At 39.9% G+C, this 23,510-nt stretch overlaps 2 protein-coding genes across 4 annotated transcripts in view; one reads left to right on the forward strand and one right to left on the reverse strand.

The window, feature by feature from the left end:
• Positions 1–6,545, reverse strand: part of LOC117954132 (phosphatase and actin regulator 1-like) — a 41,055-nt gene extending 34,510 nt beyond the window's left edge. The window contains exon 1 of the mRNA XM_034887669.1: positions 6,327–6,545. Within this exon, the coding sequence (XP_034743560.1) occupies positions 6,327–6,438 (112 nt within the window). The 5' untranslated portion in view covers positions 6,439–6,545. The remainder of the gene's footprint in view (positions 1–6,326) is intronic.
• A 567-nt stretch (positions 6,546–7,112) lies between these two features.
• On the forward strand, positions 7,113–15,091 carry LOC117954025 (NAD-dependent protein deacylase sirtuin-5, mitochondrial-like). Of its 3 annotated transcripts, none has more exons than XM_034887475.1 (9): positions 7,113–7,262; positions 8,435–8,552; positions 9,908–10,041; positions 10,459–10,684; positions 12,109–12,196; positions 12,386–12,439; positions 13,726–13,849; positions 13,983–14,098; positions 14,314–15,091. In XM_034887475.1, exons 1-9 carry the CDS (start codon positions 7,119–7,121, stop codon positions 14,384–14,386), a joined length of 1,077 nt encoding a protein of 358 aa, XP_034743366.1. In that variant the 5' UTR covers positions 7,113–7,118; the 3' UTR covers positions 14,387–15,091. The 3 variants fall into 3 exon arrangements, with proteins under 3 accessions (XP_034743366.1, XP_034743368.1, XP_034743369.1); XM_034887477.1 differs by having other exon boundaries at positions 7,164–7,262; positions 8,448–8,552; XM_034887478.1 differs by having other exon boundaries at positions 7,182–7,262; positions 8,445–8,552.
• The last annotated feature ends 8,419 nt before the right edge of the window (positions 15,092–23,510 follow it).

Below are 23,510 nucleotides of genomic sequence, written 5' to 3' on the forward strand. Positions count from 1 at the left end.
TCTGGTGTTGATACAGTCATAGTTCTAGATGTGATCCCATTCACTTATTGACCCCAACCACCAGAATCAAGGCCAACATCTTTCTCTTAGAATAGGAACAGAAACCCCACTCTTCAAGGTTAGTGGAACGTTTTCGCTCATAATTGTTTCTGTTTTGGAGCACCCTGGTGGCCTAGGGGGACAAGCCAACCATGAACAATGTCAACATGTAAACTGCTGTTTGTGTGCAGCCAGGGACCTTAGTTGCATTTAATTCCCCGTATCTCTCTTCTCTCATTTCCTGTCATCTCTCTACTGCAAGTGTCTCATAAAATTGGAAATAAAATAAGAAATATTTTGTATTCTTTTGTTGGTTAGTTTTTAAACATTGCATGTCTGTCAGTGTGTGATTTTTCAAAGCCAAATATTTTCACAACCTACACACAGTGCATTCAAGTAGTATTTAGAACATTTTATCACTGCAATTATGTGATGTGACTACAATATCAATTCTACATTGAAGCTCTAAGATTTGCAATAGAAAGGATAGCAGCAAAATGTCCTCTGTGTTTAATTTCACATAATTGTCCTGCCTCTCCAGATCAGTCATTCTTCAGTCATTTATCCTGTAGGCTAGTAGTCTGTTTTCACACAGAGTTATGTAATTGTGTTAATTTCAGGCATACCATAGTATAATGTTCTATGTAGAGCACACATTGTACATCTTTGTTTGATTTGACGGGCTCCCCTGCAAATTAAGTCAAAAAAGGTTTACATTTTAACAAAAAATAATTATATCCAATTTGATTTATAGCATAACTGATATGAGATATGATAGGTCCAGATGAATAATACAAAAATATTTATATTCTAAAAAATACCAAATAGCAAGTAGCATTTAGGGATGTTATTAATTTGTGGTTTATATTGACCGAACATTTGAGAATGACTCATGGTCTGAGCAGGAACACACATCAAGTGGTTAAACTAATCCAAGAAAGTATCAAAATACACATCAGCTGTTAATGTATACCCCCCCCCCCCATTTAAATAATCTAAATAATATAATAATTGCAAATTGCATGAGCCGAAATGCATAATGACTTTTCTCATTTGAAATAGGATGCACTTTTGAAGGACTGCTGAGTGGTGCAATGCAGCTTTGATTGAATTGACTCCCAGGTTTGCAGCAGTGTTGAAAGGGATTCTGACTCTGTAAAATCTCTTACTCAGCAGAAGTGTCCTCAAGAGCTGGTGCACTATGGGAGATGCATTTTTGATGCCAACAACAAATGCCATTCTGTAGACGTTGATCATATCCACATAATGGATGCCCATCTTTATCCCCCACCTGCCTGACATTATCTTGCCGAGAATATGCATTTTGGTTGTCATTGTAGATATTAGGGATGTGACCTACCCATCCTTTAGGCAACAGACAGGATGTAGTGTGCTGTCTCTTTTGTCTTGTTTCCCTGGGCCCCACAGAATGCATTGCATGTTGCATTAAATTCAGTAAAACCATTATTAGAGAGTTATAGTGATTCAGGCGGAGCTCTCTCCTCCAGCCTAATTGGTCCTAGGCAATGCTGCTTTTCAGATTGCAGTCATATCTTTTCCCACTGTGCTGCCACACTTATTGTAAATATGACCCATAAGCGCATCGCCATGCCGCTTTCTCAAGCTTGGTAGGCTTTTGAAAAAGGCGTTATTTCTCAGCTGGCGTGTGGAAAGCACATCACAGCCAAGAGCATTTCTTACACTTCTAAGTGTGGCAGAGAGAGAAAGCAGAGAGAGAGAGAGAGAGAGAGAGAGAGAGAGAGAGAAAGAGAGAGAGAGAGAGAAAGATCCTGAAAGGATGAAGCTTCCTGCAGGCTTTTATAGAAGCCACCTGGCCAGTGTTTTCTTTAAACCATCTTGGCCAGGTGACACTGATGCTTGATTGAACTTTAAAGCAGCAGATGCCTCCAGTAAGGGTCCTGGATATAGCATTGCTATTTTTTGCTCCGATTTTCTGATACTGATGTTTTATTCAGACACAGGATGCTTCTGCACAAGAAGGCTTATGTGCAGCCAAGAAGGGAAGATGGATGCCAGGTTGTTTTTTTGAGATGCAGGGCTGTGAGTCTATCATATGATGGTCTGTAAATGCCAGCCATGTGCTGTGTGTGCGCACTTTTGTTAGATGGGGGTTAGGGGTATAAAAGAGAGGAAGTGACAGAAACAGAGAACTCATGCTGAAATCTCTTGCCCCTAATAATCACCAATTTTTGCTGATAGCCTCAAGTTTGCCACAAACCGCTAAAAACATCACAAATTCACCAGCCTCTGCACTGGCTCCAGCCCAGCTAGTTCATCTGAAATTCACTTTCCCTTTGAAAAAAAAAAGCTGACAGTTCAAACTGGTGATTGCAAATTCCGCTCGTTCTTGACCTTGTAGTCACATTTAGCTGCTTTTTGAATTCCAGCAAAAAGTGGATCATTTGACCAGACCTACTTCTGTCACAGTGAGCATATGCTTCTCATTTTTAAATGAAAAAGTGAGTATTGAAACAACACAAAATATCTGCACACATGTCCTGTGTCTCTTACACAGTGCAAATACTCAGGTAAACCCTGCGCACACACAGGGCTCTGCAGCAGAAATTTGTCCCATCCCACCATGCATCTGGTGTGTATTGATTTTACTCTTTTGGTCAGCGGTGCTTACTATACACAGGGTTGCAACAAAGAGAGATAGAGAGAGAGAGAGAGATAGAGAGAGAGAGAAAGAGAGAAAGAGAGAGAGAGAGGTAGGGAGTTGTGGGTGGTGAATGAGTTGAGTTTAGTATTTTTTTAGCTTAATGTGGCTGCAACAAAGAGCCAGGTTTGAACATTGGATTGTGAGACAGTGCTTGTACATATCCAAATATTGTGTTCAATTTACATCTTAAATGGTAGACATGTTTGAATTGGACTACAGTAGGCATGTTTTTTATGTGCGATGATAAGAATACATACCCAATATTATCTATCCTCCAACAACTGTAATGCAGCCAAGTCTGGACTTCAGCCTTGTCTATTTGCATTCAGGCCAGGTATAATGGTGGGAGCTCCAGCCATCAGCGTCCCCACACTTCTACACTTCACACAGCACCCAGCTGTTCCGCACAATTAACATCTGTACGGTAGGTCTGCTGGGATTATTGTTCCATATGCCAGACCAGAACCTGAGACGACCCTAATCCTGTAAGGACAAGCTGACCTGTGTGCCGAGGCTGCAAGGCGCATAGAAAAAACAACAACGGAATGATTATCAAAACGTGTTAGTGGCATTCTAGATATCAATATGCTACATCACTGTTATTAAACATAGTATTTATGAGCTTTGCCTAAATTCTGGCATGGCAAGTTCTAGTGTATATACAGACTGTTTTTGATTTTATTAAAAGTAAACAAAGCTTACCTAGATTACCCCTTCATTTTCTAACGTTTTAGTACAATTTAAAACTTCTGCCATGTGGCTATAAGCAACATGCAAAAGCATTCATTTGCAGGATACATAACACACCTGCATTTAAAAACACAACCGAATTGCACCAGGAAGTCTGGTTTCTTCGGTAGGAGTGTGTTAGAGTAATATCCAAAAGAGCCTCTGTAATTGGGTGTGTTTCTTTTGCGTGTCATGAGAGTGCCGACAGAAAGCAGATGGGGCTGTAACTGAGCTGCTGAATGATGGGCAAATAAAAAACAGGCAGACAACCTCTTCCAGTGAGACGGATGCTGTGTCAGCAGGCAACACATGCATATCACACTAACAAGGGACCTATATGAATGCACGCTTGGCGGTCACAAACACACATACAACAACTACCCATGTTACCTTTTGGCTTAAAATCCATAGACAAGATTGTTACTTAAATAATAATCATTGTAGTTCAACAAACACTGTTGGTCCATATGATGATGATGATGATGATGATGATGACGGGGTGTGTGAGTGTGTGTGTGTTTCATAACAGGCAGTAAGGATTGAAATTGAATCTGTGAAGTAGGTCAACCATCCGTCTACACTTTCACCCTTACATGTTTTATGACAGGTGACACAATTGATAGCTACACAGTAACTGACGCCATTATATTGTTATGTTTTTGTGACTGTGTGCAGGGCCATTTAACTGTGGGGCAAATTAGATTAGTGCAGTCACTTAACAGGTCAGTGCAATAAAGCAATGTTTCATATGCGCTCGCTGATTCCATTAGAAGCCCATTGAGTATTTGCCATTTGTATGCTACAGCCTTGTTTCTGCAAAAGTCAAACTGAATTCCCATAGACACCACTGACGCATGCATTGGGCTAACTACGCTAGGTTTCAGCATCAGAGAATAAGGCAAAATATCAGCTGTTTAAACACTAAACAGTCGAGTTGGCTGTGAACCTCCGACTCATCTCCAAACCATGACGTACACAAACTCACCACAAATCCAAAACAAATTACACAACTCGGTTTCATTGATGCTGGCAGACACTGGCAGTGTCTTGATTATAACGTGACTGTGTGAGATATTAAAGGGCATTTTCTGCTCACTGTGAGCAGTTCAATGATGAAAACATAGATACAGTGATAAATAGAATATAAGGCATAACCATAACAATGACACTGAAAAAGCATAAAGAGAAACCAAAGCCATTGCTTTGTCCAGAACTAAACAGAGATAATGGCTTAGTTCTTGTTTCACATCTTTGGAAGCACTGGTCATTTATAATTATTAAGGACCTAGGCACACACAACCACAATGCTTTTGGTTTCCTTGGCAATAAGCAAGCTAAAGCCTGCTCCACTTCTTCAGGTGGAAGTGAGTCAACAGTGCTGTTGTACAAATCGCCCCCGTGCCATCCTTATGCTTTGTATAGTGTAGAGTAGGAACACATAAAAAAGGAAGAAAAGAGACAAATTACAGTGTCCTGTCATTGACAACACGCTTATCTCCTCGGGCCAAACACTCAATGTGCATGAGCAGCCAGAACTACATAGGCTTATCTGAGATAAGCATGCAGGGGGCCTTTTTTATTCAACATTCATTCATCCAGGAAAACACAACTGAGCACCAAATGCTCTTTTCCAGCAGCACACTGGTTCACATTGCACACCTGAGAGCTAATACAACAGCTACACTGTTGGCCACTTAGCACCTGCACCTTAAAAAGGTGCAGTAATTTTATCAATACCCTGATGACCCTGAACCAGAGACCCTGAAAACCCATTCCCTTTCACATCCAGAGTCTTGCCGGCTTCTGTCCTGACTTGAGATAACACAAAGAATCTGCTTATTGACCTCCCACTTATAAACACATAATGCTGAAAGCAGACTTTGACTTTGAAATGATTAGTTGATTAATTGATGTGCTATCAGCTTTTCAAATGTACTGAAGGTTTTTCTCAGTTTTTATCTTTAGGATTTGGGACTGTTGCTGGGACAAAACGAGCAATTTAAAGATGTAACTTTGGTGTCTGTTGAATTTTGATAGATGTGACAAATAAGTGTAAAGCACATTTTGATTTTGACTGCTGCAAACCCTCACATATCCTTTAGAGATGATGAAATGCTTCACATGACTATCATTAGATCTGTAAAACGGACAGCTGGATGCAGAGTGTATCTGAATAAAGTGCAAAAGATCTGAATCCGGTTGACTCAGTCAGCATAAAATGCATAGACCGTATTAACGGTCTATGATAAAATGCCAAGTCACCATGGTAACAGGGAATGCAACACGCTTTGTAACAGGATGATGTGGACAGTAGACTATTCACAATTAACTATGGATCAATTTGAACTATTTTTACTGCGGTGATTAAAGTCTACAAAAAACCGCTGAACCAACCATATGCCATTTGATTTTGTGCTCCACAACCAAAGCCAAAGCTTAAAGGCTAATATACGGGTCACGTTGAAGCTTCTTCATGTTATGTAACTGCGTTAAGGTTAAATTACAGCGGTAGGAATTACCAAGCGCTGACGAAATCAACATTCACACATGAACGGTATTTAAAGCTATTGCTGCTTCATATCTGGACTCCCTCACTATGTTTTTTTGCGCCAAACACCAGCGTTAGCCTACAAAGTTGCATAACATTTTAGTCCCATTTCCCCATGTCTTACAAGAATATTTAGAGCTACATTAATAAATTATGGAGGGATAAACACATGAAACTAAAGCCAGCCCACCATAACAATACGGGACGTCATTTTTCATTCGCGTAAACCAGAAGCGTATTTAGGCGACAATTCCACCCACAGTCCACCCCAAAAGACATCTGGCAAAACATTTAAGAAAAAGGTTACATGGATGGATGCGCGCCTACCTGACCGCAGGTTGAAGGAGAGTCTGGCTTCAACCAGATACGGGATATCGCTCTTGGAGCGGAGTCTCCTTATCGGTCTGCGGTCTGTGCTGCTGTCTGGAGTGGTCGCCATCAATTTGAACCAGTGTCCAGGGATGATTGCCGGCCGACTTGGGCAGACGCAACCACGGCCACTCACACCGAGGTAGCTATTGATGGGGAGGAGGGAGTTCAGACACTCACACACACACACACACACACACACAGAGAGAGAGAGAGAGAGAGAGAGAGAGAGAGAGAGAATGAATGAGAGAGAGAGGCGTTGGTGGCGGATGGCAATTTTACGAAAAAAAAAAAATCAAAATTGTCTTGCCATAATGTAGCCTAGAGTATTGTTGTACAATGTTTAGTTACAGTATTTATAGAATAATCTACATATCAAGAATATAAATATGATCATAGCTAATTTATAGCTAATTTCACAAAGCCTTCACCTAGCTGTCACACTATAACTTTAATAAAAAATAAACAAACAGTAGGGTAAAATAATATGACAAGAGGACACTTTTAATTAACATGTAGGCTACATGTATGCAATGGCGAGAACCACAGAAGAAAATTGCAGATTTAGAGAGGGATTGGTGCAGTTTTGCATGTAAAAATCTGTCCAGATCTTTGTTGCCCCACAAAAATAAAAAGTTTTTGCAGCAAGGCAGCATTAAAGCCTAAATAGAAGCAATACGACTTTAATGGTGTAGCAACTATAATTTGGGGAAATGAACGAATGAATCATGCACGGCAGTCTACCACCAGATGGCTCTCCTAAACCTCAAACTTTTCAGAGCGCGGTTTACGACAGTGTGGCACTTTACGGCTTCTCATGATAATTGCAGTGAGGTAAACAAGCAAACTCGGCGTGACTTTCTACTCGAAAAAGTAGGAATATTATTAAGCGAGGTAAGTACGTAACGCTAAGTATGACAAGGTTATTTATATGCGCATGTATCGGTCCTGTTTTCAGCAGATATTACATCTAAATACATGTTGGGTGAACACGTTTGCTTCTGTTTTGTGACAGACAGCAAATAGCCTATTAACGCTGATACATAGCTAAGTTAACGTTAGCTAGCTAGTTCATGACGCTGCAGGCGACGTTATGTTAACGTAGTGCAATTTAGAAGTCTCGAAAGGACTTAACTTGTTATGCTAACGTCAACTACGTGTCCTCTAAATATATAGTTGTGTGGCTGTTAGAAAATGACTATTATGAACCTGAGCCTAAAACCTGTTTCGGGATATTTGGCTTACGTTCACACTTGTAGCGCTCTCAATTTTCTGTTTTTATAGGCCGTTTAAACCTGCCTCTAACTTCTACTTCCAACCTATTCGTTATGAAATGTGCACATGTACCTTGTCTTATCAGTGCCAGTAGCCAGACCTTTTCAGGTTTGTTGCAATCGTTGGCTACACGAAAAGAGTTGCATTGCCGTGATTGCACAACCACTTCAACTACATGCATTCCAGAATATCTTATATTTGTTATTGATATATTGGAGCAATGCTATGTAAAGTGGGACATGTACACGTATACATAGGCGCCATTCTATAGCATTTCCCACTAAAGAGAACCTTTAACACACATGTGCTTACTCTTCATTGCAGCTATATACTGTCTAAAGTCAACAAGACAGCATGTTTGTTATGTACTATTACATCAAATGCATATATATATATATATATATATATATATATATATATATATATATATATATATATATATATATATATATATATATATATATATATATATTATTATTATTTTTTTTTTTCTAGCTCACTTTAGCATACTTTTGTAAACATGAATATATAACTAGACATATTTGGAAACTTAAGGTAAAGTTTTGTGTGTTTGAACAATGCTTGACTGCACATCATGACTTTGTAAATAAGAGTTAATGTTAAAGCATGATTTGTCATCTTTATATTGATTACAGAATAGTAAGAATGCATGTACGAGAGAAAATCTGAACTATGGTTCATCTCCATACTGTAAATTAAAACAACTTGGTGAGAATAATACAATCATTTCATTTTGTGATCTCTTTCGTGTTTTTCATGTGCTCCTCTAGGATTTTGGAATAGTGACGATGCTTCTCCAAAATCGAGCTGTGTTTGCACTTGGTCTGCGCATGTGCTCCACTCATGTGATGAAAGGACCTTTGATGGATAAAGCAAATTCCAACTCAGGTAAAGTGAATGGTTTAGGATTAAATACTGTTGTTTTGCTGCAGTGTCAGGTCAATAATGGCCCTTCATAAAAAAAGGTTTATCAGCCTGTCAGGGGTCAAGCTTCCTGACAGGCACTGTGCATAACTGTGAAGAAAAAACATTGAAATTATGTGTTTTTAGTTGCATTTTGCAAAAGGGCGGATAAATGTCATTGGATCTAGGAAATGAGTGAAAAATCAATCAATTAGTAACTGAACTAATGAAAAACAAACATAACTAAACAAAGAACTATTCAGATAATGAAAAGTTACTATTAAACAGACTAGATCCTATGTTAAAGGTCCCATATCATGAAATATCACTTTATGAGGTTTTTTAACATTACTATGCCTTCTTGTAGCCTCTGGTCCCCCAGTGGCTAGAAATGGTGATATGTGTAAACCAAGCCCTGGGTATCCGACTCTGGTTTTTGAGAAAATGAAAGCTCAGATGGGCTGATCTGGACTCTTGCCAGTTATGAGGTCATAAGGGGCAAGGTTACCTACCCTTTCTCTGCTTTGACATTCCAAAGAATTTGGCCAACCCATGAGAGAGAGAAATTATGGCTTTCAAACAAGCAAAGTGGGAGTTGGTCAAGGCCCCACCCCCAGCCTCCACCTTACAAAGTCTGTGGTAGGGACACTATAAATTATAACTCAGATATTGTGATAATACAAAATATAATATTTGCTGATATTTTCCTGCATCTATAGTGCCCCTCTCTAGGCTTTAGTAGTCAAAGTGTTGGGTGGACTGATAACAAAAAAAAAAAAACAGTTGTTGAAAATGATCAGCTTAAAGGTGCACTATGATTTCTTGCGCAATTGTCTCAAATCATAGGCATCTCTCCCAGGATTTGTCCCTGAATAATAAATAAATAAAGAGCCCGGTCTCGGGAGACAACACAGGGGTCATAAACGTCAAACAAACACTAGGGGCACAGGATAGGCACCAAAAACACAACGAACCACTCCAGCCAATCACCGACAAGATGGTTTGGGGAGGGGCGGGAGTTGATGACAGCTAGTCAGTTAGTCATGACAGTTAAGAAAACACGGGGGGAGCCTGCTCTGTTTTGAATTTACTTGGAACGTCAACAGAAGTGAGCCTGCATGAACTCATGGTGCACCTTGAAAAACCCAATAATCTCTCAAACTGATATCTGCTTGTGACTTGGCTTTCGTAGTTTGATAGAAAGAAATAAGCCTTAGAATGGTTTAAAACATATAAAGACACTGTATACTATATATATTAAAAACAATTATACTTTATATTATATAACACACAAAAGCACTTTATTATACAGTATGTTGCTTTGTCTTTTATTTTTCTAGAACTGTCTGATTTCCGCAAGGTCTTTTCCAAAGCCAAGCACATAGCAATCATCACAGGAGCAGGTGTGAGTGCAGAGAGTGGAGTACTAACCTTCAGGGGAGAAAATGAGAAGTGGAGGAAGTGGCAATCTCAGGTAATTTCTTAAAAACACACACAATTTTGTGTGGCTGTATCCTCTTTTTTTGTCTTTTTATTTAGGTCAAAGTTTTGTGTTTTGGTCTAATATCCACCTGTGGTTCAGAGTTTTGGAGTGGGTGTATTTAATGTTTACATAATACATCTTCACAGCTTGGTGGATTTATCTCAGTGGCAACAGCCAGTAAAGAGAGACGTGTTTTTTTGTTGCATAATCCTGATGCTTGTTGTGGGCTGCAGCAAGATTTACCTCCAGGGAAAAAAATCAAAAATAATCTTTCATACCAAAAATGATAATCTCCTTCCCTGATTGAGGTTGTGAAGATTATTTAAACATAATCTATGCTGCCTTTCATTTAATGTCTAATTATTGCCTCTGATCACTACACTTTTGCCTCTGTTGATGCATCCCCAGGACCTGTCGACCCCAGAGGCCTTCTCTCGCACCCCGTCTCGGGTCTGGGAGTTCTTCCATTATAGAAGGGAGCTGGCTTTGAACAAGACGCCCACTGCTGCCCATCTGGCTATAGCAGAGTGTGAGACCCGGCTGAGGAAGCAGGGGCGCTCTGTAGTTGTCATCACACAGTGCACAGACGACCTCCACCAACAGGCCGGGTCCAAACATGTGCTCAGAGTTCATGGTGAGGAACTACAAACCAACGTGCATTACACTGAAATAGGGAAATTTCACAGGACAGAAAAGACATAATAATTTTGGAATCATTTGTCTTAGAATGCTTTGCTGTTGCAAGGAATTCTAATTTTACAGAAAAAATCTAGCCTTAAAAGTCCCATGGCAGGAAATCTCACTTTATGAGTTTTTTTTAAACATTATTATGAGTTCCCCCAGCCCGCCTATGGTCCCCCAGTGGCCAGAAATGGCAATCGGTGTAAACCAAGCCCTGGGTATTCTGCTCTGCCTTTGAGAAAATGAAAACTCAGATGGGCCGATCTGGAATCTTCTCCTTATGAGGTCATAAGGGGAAAGGTTACCTCCCCTTTCTCTGCTTTGCCCGCCCAGAGAATTTGGGCCACCCATGAAAAAGAGAGAGACATCATGACTTGCAAACAAGCAAACCATGTCAGTTGGTCAAGGCCACACACCCACTTTCCTCTTTTCCTCAATAGAATTTAAAGGTTCAGAGACAGAAATGGCAAATACTAAGGAAAGCTCATTGTAGGACTGGCTCTAGTGACTGTAATTCTGCACCAAGGCTGAATTTCAGGAAAGAGACTTTAGATACAGTATTATGGGACCACTAAGGTCTATATAAAAGCATCCCAAAAGCGCCATGTCATGGGACCTTTAAACAGAAGTAACGTGTATTTTTCTTTCAATGTTTTAAATTTCTTTCCATCTAGAGACAAAAAAGGTTAGTGAGGGTAAAATGCAGCAGATTAATTTATTTATCTACGTAAATATAGTAAAGTATAACTGGAACTTGAAGTTGCTCCATAGTCAGTGATTACTGTAAACTATGGCAGCACCACAGCATATTCCACGGTTTTACTGGGTTATGAAAACATTTTGTAATTCATAGTTGTTGGTCTTTAAGACCATCATCCCATGGGCACAGAGAGTTAGCCACTAATTTAATGTCAGTATACCAACTCCAAAAGGTGTCTCGTAATGACATCATTTCAAGTGTTTATTCTCATGTTGTTTGACCCGTTTTTACAGTGGATTGTGGCAAAAATGGCGCTAAAGCATTTGACTGATTACTTTGCTAAAATCTTGCTTGAATTAACTGGTTAGATGGTTTTTGGAAATGGGCAGTTCTTATATAATGCTTTTCTACTCTCAACGACTACTCAAAGCGCTTTACACACATGCACACACTCTGGCTGAGGCTGCCATACAGGGTGCCACCTGCTCATCAGATAGACACTCACACACATTTACACTCCGATGGACCCAACATGGGACTGCAGGGCTAGGGATCAAATCACCAAGCTTTCCGATTGGCAGGCAACCACTCTACCTCTGTGCCACAGCCGTCCCAATCTGCAACTCAACTTTTGTGACACCTTCATGATAAACAGTATTTCCCGTGTGTAACTGCAGGCAGTCTGATGGAAACGCGCTGTGTGAGTTGTGGATCTGTCACCGTGAACAAGCGAAGCCCCATATGTGATGCACTTAAGGACAAAGGGTAAAAGGCAGCACCTCTGGAGTATATACACACACACACACACACACCCACACACACACACACACACACACACACACACACACACACACACACACACACACACACACACACACACATGCAGGTTTTGTAGACTTCTTGGGGTAAAGTATAATGACATTAACCCACTGTGTTTGTTCTCCTAATGTACAGTGCACCTCACCCAGATGTTGCTGATGCCCAGATTCCTGTAGATAAACTGCCAAGGTGGGATTACTTTCACTTCATATTAATAACACTGAGCTCAGATTTTGTACTACTTTTTGCATACTGCGCCTGGAGTTTTCCTTAATTAAACCGGTGCACCCGCCGGAAAACACAATTTGCCTGTGATCATAGGTGTGTTTAATCTGCATGGCAGCAGTGAAGTGTGTCTCTCTTCTCTATTTGTATATGCATTTGCGGTAGGATGAGATTTGAATTTGCTTACATTTTTGCACAAAATAACAGGAAAGAACCGGTCATGCAAAAAGCCTCTTTGGAGGCAGACAAGTGATATAATAAAAAACATACTATCTCAAGATTTTATAACACTGAAAGCAAAAGATGACAGTTTGTGCTCATTGAACATTAATTTAATTTTCAACTAAAGGGGAGTCTCTGTATACTACCAATTGCACTCGTCAGATATGATGAAGTGCAATTGATTTGGCATGCTTGCGAGACCATCTCCATCCTCCACCTGTTCTGCATTATGCTCCTGCTGGACCTGCTGCTCCTTCCTGCTCTGAGCTCTCTCTCTGTCCCAGCTCTCTCACCACCTGTTGCAGTTTCTTGTATATCTGTTTATTATATAGTGCATCTTATTAAGTTTCCCCTTTTTTTTGTATTTACTTAGACTTCCATTGAATAACTATTCCATTAATAATATAAATACATTAAGCAAAAGGTCATTTTTGTTTGGTGAAGTTAAAGTGGGATAACCACATTATTCTTTTTAATATTTTAATTTGCCCACTAACTCTTTTATTCACAGAATCCACCTTGCGTTGGTGTGCTGCCCGAGTCAATCAGTGTGAGAGCAAATGAAATGAAGAGCACAATGCAAATGTTCTCTCTGTAACTCTGCCCGCCAGGACTTGGTTTCAAGGCTTACACTTAATTCCCATGTCACTGATAGTGGAGTCAGGGCTTCCACATGTGGGCAGTGGTGTGCCATGAAAATGTTAACTTTCCTCCTCAACAAATTGAGTTTGACTTCAAATAAACACACATACAAGGAACACGGATCAACCATTATAACCATCGAAAACAACAGAAAAGTGATGCTTTAAGTAGTCTCTGTCTGACCCTACAACCTCATCGATAGGGCTAAAAGCTGACACTTCGTTCTTTATGGGTGTTAACTATCATGCATGTTGCAACTCTGGCCACACGATCAGTGAAACTATAGTATGTCTGGGTGGTAATTTGTGTTATGGCCAGTTATTCTGTGATAAATGCAGAATGACACAATCAGTCATCTAAGGACTGTTTGATGCTGCCATATCAAGGTGTGGCGAAAGTGACTGCAACGGTCTGCTGAGGCCCAATGTGGTGTTTTTTGGAGAAACTCTGGACTCTCATATCCTGACTAAGGTGGAAAAAGAGATGGAAACCTGTGATCTCTGTCTGGTGGTGAGTCATCATCATTTTTACGTGCATGTCATATTCTCTCTCTCTAAAGCAATATTTGTTCCAAATCTTGACCTGAAATACAGTTCTGTGCACGCTGACACTGGTGTCATTGCCCCCTGTTGTTAACCTGTAGGTGGGCACGTCTTCAATCGTTTACCCAGCAGCCATGTTTGGCCCCCAGATTGCATCCAGGGGTGTCCCAGTGGCAGAGTTTAACACACAAACAACACCAAAAACGGAGTACTTCAGGTAAGTCAGTCGAGAATGAAAAAGATGATGAAAATATATTTATGAAAAGTGAAACCAGGCCAGTGGGTAATGATGCATGTGTATGTTGATGTTTAGTGCCATCCACTGGCCGAATAAGCAACATCCAGACTCCTCCCCAGTGTTTGTTACCTTAACTCTATGAGTGATCTTCCTCCTGTTATTATTAACTGTGTCTCTCTGTGTGTGTGTCTCAGGTATCACTTCCAGGGTCCATGTGGAACTACACTGCCTCCAGCTTTGGCACAACATGAGTCAGAGGTTATTTAAGAGCCACAGGAATGACTTAACAAAGCAATCACTGCCTTCTTCCTACTAATGCAATCCAAGCCTGGGGGTTTCATAGCACATTTTATTCCAAAGGTATAGGAAGAGTAAAGCTTTTTAAGACAGGGACCATGTAATATACTTGAATATCGTGTATAGTCCGTTAAACTGGAAATGGGTCATTGTAACTTTTGCATCTGTGCTTCTTTAAAATATGCTAGAGCTTGGTATACGAAAGGGAATGCACTATGTATGTAGTTATTTGCATAGGATAATATCTCCTCCGATATCAGAGGATATTTCTATTCTTCACATAGCTTGTGTATTAGGTGCTGGTGAGGGATTGTCATATTTTGCTGTAGATCAAAACAACACTCCTGATGCCTCTTTGCACCAAATAAACAGATGCAGACAGAGCGTAACATAATCTTGTGCCTTTCAAAACCGTTTGCACAACCTTGACCTACTGCTTGCTTTAAACCTCAATTGCAAATCAATCAATGTTACAGAGATTTAGTCAAGTGTACAGAGTTCACTTTAGACCAAGGACAGAGGGTAGAGAAAGGGAAATTGTCCCTCTTTAATGATTCAGCCTGATTCAGCATTATTTCCTTCTCATGCAGTTTGAATGTGTTTATTATGACATCAGTATAGTTACACACCATGCGTTATTCATGATGCATTTGTACACATTTTAGTGTCTGTTTTCAAAAAAATGTTTTTCAACTGTAGATGGAAATTGTCTAAAATCAAACATTGTGCACATTTGCCAATGCAATTATACAGAACATAACTATTAAAACACTAGATGTAAATTTTCTGTTTTTGTGTCTTATTGTGTGTTGAAAAGGCATCTGTTTTTTTTTTCTTTTTTTTTTAAGAGTGGAGTGTTCTGTGTGTGCCCAAAATGAACAGTAGATGCCAGCATGTAGCTTTCTGTCTTAACCAGATTATACAATAACAAATAACTCTGCTTTGAAAGTGGCACAGAAAACAACATTGCATCCACAGATTCTTCTCTTAGTATGCATGAGTGAGTGGAAATGCAGGCTTAAGAACCCCGAGGCCATCAATGAGCTCAGATTTGTTACGGCTGAGCCGAGGAAACCGCATCAGCCTCAATCACAATGCTGCCGAGAACGGAAACCGTTTGAAGTGAAAAGCAGTCTATGACACTATGAGGCATCTGTTGTCCCACCTGATCTCTTACAGGGATCTCAATACATTTTATATCTTACACAAAAACAAGCGACCATTGGCCACCGCATACATATGTCTACCTGCTGTGACCAGTTTACCAATGAGTAACTTTTTTCCCTTTTTTTTATTAAAATATTGTTGTGAATAATGTTGCAATCCATTCTGTGAGAAGTTTGAAGAAACTCATTGAGACAATCTTCCTTTCCTGAATCTCTTCTCTTACCACACCTCAACTAATTGAATGAAGAGATTGTTAGAGAATATGTATATCCTAGTTTGTCTCAACCTTTAGAACACTGTGATATGAACCCTGCTTCACGTCGCTTTTTTCTCTAAGATGTCGCCACTGCTATCAGAATCAACTCACAGGTGTCAGGCAGTAGGTGATAGGATGTGAACAACGAATATAGTCCTTAAAGGGGGATTTCACACCAAAAATATTTCTCCTCATACCTGTAGTGACACAGATATATACAAACGCACACAGTGTATATATATTTTATTTTTGGGGGCTTTTCCCTTTTTTGATAGTGACAATTAATAGACAGGAAAGGGGGAGAGAAAGAGAGGGGATGACACGCATCAAAAGGCCGCAGGTCAGATTCGAACCCGACCGCTGCAAAGGACTCCGCCTCGACGGGGCACACGCTCCCACTGGGTAAGCCAGAGGCCGCCCAGTGCTAGGTTGTTTTGGTGTGAATTTCCCAGTGTCGGACATATCAGCCATGGAGATGTCTGCCTCCTCTCAAATATAATTAAACTAGATGGTACTCGGCTTGTGGTGGCAAAAGTGCCAAAAACACTTTGGAAAAACTTGTGGGCCTAGTGCATCTGTTATTTGTCATTATGCATAGTCCTTGTACATAATATCCACCCTTTTACAGGCCTAACTTTGTGTTGTCATGCTATCTGTTGATTGCTGTCATACTATTGTTGATTCTGTGTTTTGTGAGAGCAGGTTCTGTTTGTATCTGCATTTGATCCCACTGCTTTTATTGCTGATTGTATTTTCAATGCTTTATATTTTTAACGTCTGTGCTTTTAACTATAACCTGCTGGGGGAGTATAGATGGACAGACACTAACTCACATGCTGTATGAGCATATCAATATACATTAGCAACAATACCCCCACTTGGGCTCTGTAAGAAGGTAACAATGCTGCAAACAGAAAAACGTATAAAAGTATTTGACTTCATTGAAGGACTCAACTAACATGTTAAAGTCCCCCAGTGCATATGAGAGAGAAGGAGAGCTAGGCGTCATTCAAATTAGCCATGGAAGGTTATGTTCATTACACAGTGTTATGAAAATGTAATGATTGTCATAAAGGAATTATCTCAAGAGAGCTAGGGAGAGTATGTGTTTGAGAGGTACGAATCCATCTTCAGTATCTCAGGAAATTCACTCAAGGTTAGCTCATTTAATGCCCACTGTAGTCTCATTACTCTCATCAAATTGTTAGTCCACACAACATTGCAACCCCTCAAAACAACACCACAGACACACCACAGTTGGTCCACATTGGTGAAACCGCACGTGTGCAGCATTATTTCCTCTTAAATTGTGTAATGTTGTCACTTCGGCGCCTCACCACTAGCGTTCTTTGCTCAACAATTAGCATCCAGATCAAATCCTTCAGTGTGTCCATAAAGTATCTCCACCTGTTAATGTTTATCATCATCATCATCATTGACATGATTAGATTTCCTCATTTCCTGTTCTATTACCGCTGCTTCACCATCAAAGAGAGGTAGGCCACGTCCCATTTGTCATCAGGAGAAAAAGTACACATAGGGGCACTTAAGAGAAACCTCAGCCATTTCTAGAGCTGATGTGAACAATTCTGCCAGAGAGCTGACAACTCTGCTTCCAAGTCCTGCAGCTCATTCATTAATGAATGCGGTTGAGAGGGCTAAAATAGTAGAAGTGGAAAGGTTCTTGTCTGACCCAAAAGCCTTCAGGTTAATAGACTCATCTTCATTGGTGGCAGCTCGACAAATATCTCTGTCTCTTTGAATGAGGTGGTAGATTGACCGCGAGATGGCATCTCTGTGTGTGTAGGCATATATTGTTTTGTGTGTGTGTTTATGTGATTGACTCTGATTTATTTTCTTGGAGTCTCTGTGTTTAGAAATAGCTGAGAGTGGTATTTGATGGCCAGCTGTGTGTGTCTCTGTGTGTGCTGTAAGTGTACTCTGTGATTTTTCCTTTCTGTATGCGGACCAGCAGAAGTGTCAGACCAAACCAGGTCAGGCTTGATGAGGAGCTGTGAATATTACACAGATAAGCAAACTGTAGCTTTTTTTGATACACAGAGCTATAACGCATTGTGTATAACTACGGGCATCAGCGGCATAACAGTTGATTTTTGGAAATATAGCTGCTCAATCATCCCATCCAATAGTACACATCCAGTATTATTAATGTGTCTATTTTCATTTGATACAGTAAATAATTTGTTATACAATCAATTGAAGACTATTGGGTGTGGTAACCTAAAGTTCAGGAGAGACTTTGTTGAAAGGGGCAAATTTAGCCAAATTGCTATTTACATTTTTAAAGGGGTAGAGAGGCCATGAGTTGGCTGGAGTATCCCCCCCAATGGAGTCTCGACACTGGTGGTGGTAAAAGAAGCCTGAAGTTCTGGATGTATGTCATGGGAACAGGGATTCTGGTGGAGGACTTTGGGTGCTGTGAATGATGATGACTGGAGGTGTATGGGGTTTGCCTGAAATGACAACTGATAGCGGCAGAGAGAAGAACAGATTTTAAAGCAGGGATGCTATGATGTGATTGGCTCAAGGAAATCCTGGCCAATTCTGGTTGGTTTAACTGAAGAGTGAATGCCCAGAATCAGCTGATCAGATTAGGAAAGAGAGAGAGAGGAGAATAAAAGGACGGAAGTCTTCCTGAATGAATTTATGCTGAGCTTTATTTAGTTGGATGAAATTATACCTAACTAATCATATTCAGTATGGATTCAGTATTAATGGCACAGGTGGTGTTCCACAGGTATTGATCTTAAGACCCTCATTATTCCTTATATATATAAGGGATTTGGAATCGGCACTTGATTGTTAGCATTTTCTGTATGGTGTCAAAATAAAATGTCCACAAGTTTAACCCTTGTCTGAAATATTTAAACCGAAAAGACTCTTCCTTAATATTAGTTCCAAGAAAAAGTTATGTTAGCAATGTCACAATTGCAAATTTACTAAATTATACAACTGTGATCAGGCACACACACACTCACACACACACACACTTACTAATCATTTCATGGTTGTCTTCTCTTCCTAACATTGCCCTGAACTCTTTGTGTTCAGCAAACTTGGCTGTGATACAAAAGGTTTACTGGTAATCACTCCATTTCCAAGAGCACCATCGTTATTTAAAAGGACACCTCTTTGACAGACCCACCTGTCCCCACTCTCCGATGATTTTATGTTGCTTTTTTTTTGGTCTTCTGGAAGATGAAAGCAACCATGAGTGGCATGTGAGAAAAAGGTTTCATATTCGGGCTGAAGTGTCTTTCCTCTACAATAAAACCGATCACTGAATTTTGCTGATGCCGGTGCTTCTAGGTAGCCTGATTGGGGGGGAGCTGTTGTTTGAGAAAGGCTGAGATAGGAGCTCAGGTGCAAGCTAATCTGCTCTAACCCTGCACTAATTAGGATCAGGGCCAGTGGCCACTTTCTCCTGGTTATTGATCACCACGGAAGTACTTGGCTTCTATGAGAACAGCGCCACAGGACACACATAAGAGTAAGCTCTCCTGTCCTTGCCTGTTGAATCTTGTTTGTGTCTTTGAAATTCAAAATCAAGTTCCTATTCAGCATCAGGCCTTTCCAAGTGTTGTTGAGTCTCATCCGTTACATGTCCAATCAGCCTGCTCTGTTTATGCTTGTTTCTTACATCAGTACTTTTTAACTGACCTCATCTGATCCCCTCAATATTCATTGTGTCTGTTAACTAGCAGGACGGGCTCCTCCAACTGTCTCAGCTTTTCTCGCTCTCATTTCTGCCACCATCTCTCTCCTATTTTCCCTCTTTCTCATTGCACTTCACTTAAACTTGAGATAGGCTTGGCTTTGACATACACTATTTCCAAGGCTATTTCCACTCACTCAAGTAAATTGCCAAGATCTGTGAGTTGCACATTGCAACACAAGCAATCAGATCATAGAGGTTTTTCAACAATCCAAGTTATCCAAAATTATTTGGATACTAAGGCAAGGATAAATGGCAAAAATGATAACCCAAACGTACGCTATATACTAGTGCAAGCCCACAGTTTATGTGTTGCCATGTTTCCAGATCTCAGCAATACCTTGGGGTGTACGATGTTCTCGGAACGGCAGAAATGTGCTCTCATGAGCGCTCTCTCTTTTTCTTTCTGTCTGTGTCTGTCTCACGCCCTGCACAGTGAACACTCAAAGCACTTAAATTCAATGGGGCATGTGATACTTTGGAAGACAGCCTTTGTGGGAGGAGACAAGGCACATGGACTAGAAAGAAACACACAAACACATACACATGCACACAGATACATGCTCACACATTGCCTCTCCCAGATTACTCGAACTATCAGATGCTTTAAGAGGATTTCACAATGGGGCGGTTGCTGCACTTGAATCTCATGCACCTGATGGCTATTGATCCATTTTAAGCTTGCACACAGACCTATGCCAAACAGCCACGGGTGCTACTTCTTGTTATTATCTTCTTTTTTCAACGTTTAGTGTTGTTGGAGGTTCTACTCGGTTTTCTGTTGGACAGAAAGCACCCAAACAGTAATCCACACCTCATAAAAAAGAATCAAATACAAACACAACGATTTTCCCACATATCTTATATTGTATTTTGAGGTAGTCTCAGGCATGGAAAAAAGCCCTAAGGCCAATTAAATCGTTATATAAAAGTTTGTCAAGATCCATGTCAAAAAGCCACGTCATTACCATTACTGTCATATTCTCACTAAATACAACATGCTAAATCTTTAAAATGTTATATTTCACTAAACATTTTTTTGAATGTTTCGTACTGCTTCTGCTTCTCCTCTGAAAAGATGTGCTACACTCTGCTCTTAAAAAAACAACACGAGTAACTATGTCAGCCACAAGGGGCAAACATACTCTTCCACAATGCAAAACTGCATTTGGGAGGACATCATTCTCCTCTATGGCTATAAATCAGTCTTCCAACAGAGCTAATTTCTTGCACTAACTTGCACTTCTGCTTAACAAAGCATTGGTTATTAATGAAGCATATTGCTCCCACCAGTGGATTTATGTGCTAAATGACTGTGTGTTAATGGGTGGGGTGGTCCTAGTTTTAGCTCCAGATTGGATGAGATAGGGGGATAATAATGTCTGTAGATTTTTATGACTATTGTGTTAAATACCTGCCCAGGGAATACGGGGGGAAACTAGCAAATTGCTACAACTTGGCACACGACATCTATTAATGTTTTTTGTGTTCAAATAAATAAACTACAATAAAACCAACGTGCAAACCACTGCCATGTTTTCTGGGGCTGCCCAGTTATTGAAGACTAGAGGAGGGGAATAAACAATGCCCTGCAAGAGATCTAGAATATGTAGTTGGGGAACTTCCCTCAGAAATGGTTAAAAATAAAGTATTTATTGAACATTCTGTTGGTTGCAGCTAAAGAGGCTTTAACCAGGAACTGGTAATCATAAGAGAGCCTGACTCTAAATGGATGGATGGGCATCACAATTTTAAACTTCATAAACAGGAGCTAGTAGAAAAAAGACTACTCCATAATTGTTCATAGTTGTCTTTCATTTAATTTTATTTAACCGTTGTGTGTGTACTTTTGAAATGGACATCTCTCAGATCTGTATCCTCCATGTAAAAGGAATAAACACAGAGGAAAATCCTGATTCACTTACACAATCCTTACACACATCCCATTTCCATTGTAGTCTGCAGTTGTAATACATGTGTTCATAACCAGTATACTCTAGTTGCTGGGCTCACAAGCAATGCTGATGTGAGTGGAAGATTAGAAGGGTGGTGTTGTCTGTAATGGAGGAGATGATGAAAAAGGTACCCTAAAATGTGTATGATAAGCAAAAGGTTGCATTAAGAAAGCTGTTGGAAAACAATATCATGTTGTTTAGGGAAAGGAATATTTTGCATCAGGATTACATTTGATCTGCAAATTCTACAGATACTACTTTAAGTATTCAATTAGGATTTTATGTCTTTAAATGATTTTAATGATTTTAACCTCACATATTATTAGAAGGCATGATTGCTAAATATTTAGTCAAGAAAAGACATCTAAGATCAAAAACTGGATTAATGTCATTTATTTAATAAACCATGTTTTTGCACATTCTATCCAAATCATTCTTTGACTCATTGATTTCTCAGTCAACCGGGTGGGAGTAAATGCATTGATCCCAAAACCGAGATTCATTTGGGAATAAATGGCGTTCACACATTTTAAAACACACACTGCATAGATGCTGTTGTTTGTTTCTACAGATGACACAAAAAACAGTAATAACTGGCTGTAAAAGTCATGCGTCCTCGTCTTTATACCATGTGCAATGCATCTGAGAAATAATCTCAACAATTGTTTTTAGCCATGCTTACGCGACACACAGCTGAACTCTGTTGGATCCAGATTTTGTTGTGCGAGGTTCTAATGATACAATCCAAACCTGTTCACTGACCTCGTTGACATTGAATTGACAAGTGCATCAACAGACAGAATTACGTTTGAATCATGGATTGTGGGGTAACTTAGCTTTTACGTTTATCTGTTGTGACGTGTTTTGTAGAGGGGACAAATTGTTCTCTGTGCTGAATGAAAGATAAGCATGTGGATTTTTTTCCCCAGGTCCAGTTTTGATTTGGTAATCATGTGTGCATTATGTTTTCAGCCCTGACGAATGGAGCTCTGCAGGTTCCTGCTCAAGGCTAAATTTGGACTCATTACTTTTATGTTTATGTGAAAAAATAGGTGACTTGTGGCCATGTTTGATTTACACTTTCTACTCACTTTCATAAGTAAAGGAAAAGAAATAGATCCATCACCACGGTATGAACATAGAATTTCATGGAAAAAAAGGTGTTTAGTTTCTTGGCATATTTTAATTAGGGCTGACATTAACTAATTCATAACATGTATTGACTGTCTCTCTTGGGTCTGGCTTGGTTGTTTCATTTGCTGGTGTTAAGCCAATGTGTCTGTGATTACAAGACCAGCAATGCCTCAGCCACATCTGGGCAGTGGTGGGACTTGCCAGCTGCTGGGCTATCATTACAGATCATCACTTTATGACAGCGAGTGTGAAGCAATATTTGGATGAATGCAGAATGCAGCAGATCTAAACATTTCCTATTTTTAATATGCTCTGTTTTTTTTCATCTGCTTTTTATCCTATTGTCCTCATCATGTCCCAAACCTCTGTGTGTGTGTCTTTGTGCGTGTATGTGTGCATGGGTGTGCGTGCTTGCATCTTAGAGCTATCCGTTTTAAGATAAGGAAACACCCTGCTGTTTGGAGAATTAAAGACGGTGTATGTTTTGCAAGAGAGGTGAAGAGGGTTACATTTCTTACTGCTCAATTGACAAGAGGAGCCACATTTGAGACATGACCAAAGGCCCAACATGAAACAAATTTGGTTGCAAGCATTTGCTAGATCTTTAATGTGCTATAGATCAGCTTTTGGGAAGAGGCTATACAACTGACATGTGGGGAGAGAAGACTTTAATTGCTCCAGACAGCTGAAGCTGTTGAGTCATCAAGCTATTATTTAAATAACGATTTTGCAATGTAAATATGTCAGATACATAATTATCTGTTTTACCACCATTTCAGACGCTCAGCTGTTTCATGTCTCTCAGTCTGAGTCAGTCAGAGAGGAGTTTGTTTGTGTAATGAAAGA

The sequence above is a fragment of the Etheostoma cragini genome, chromosome 12 (assembly GCF_013103735.1).
Source record: "Etheostoma cragini isolate CJK2018 chromosome 12, CSU_Ecrag_1.0, whole genome shotgun sequence".
In the NCBI taxonomy this organism is placed as follows: Eukaryota; Metazoa; Chordata; class Actinopteri; order Perciformes; family Percidae; genus Etheostoma; species Etheostoma cragini.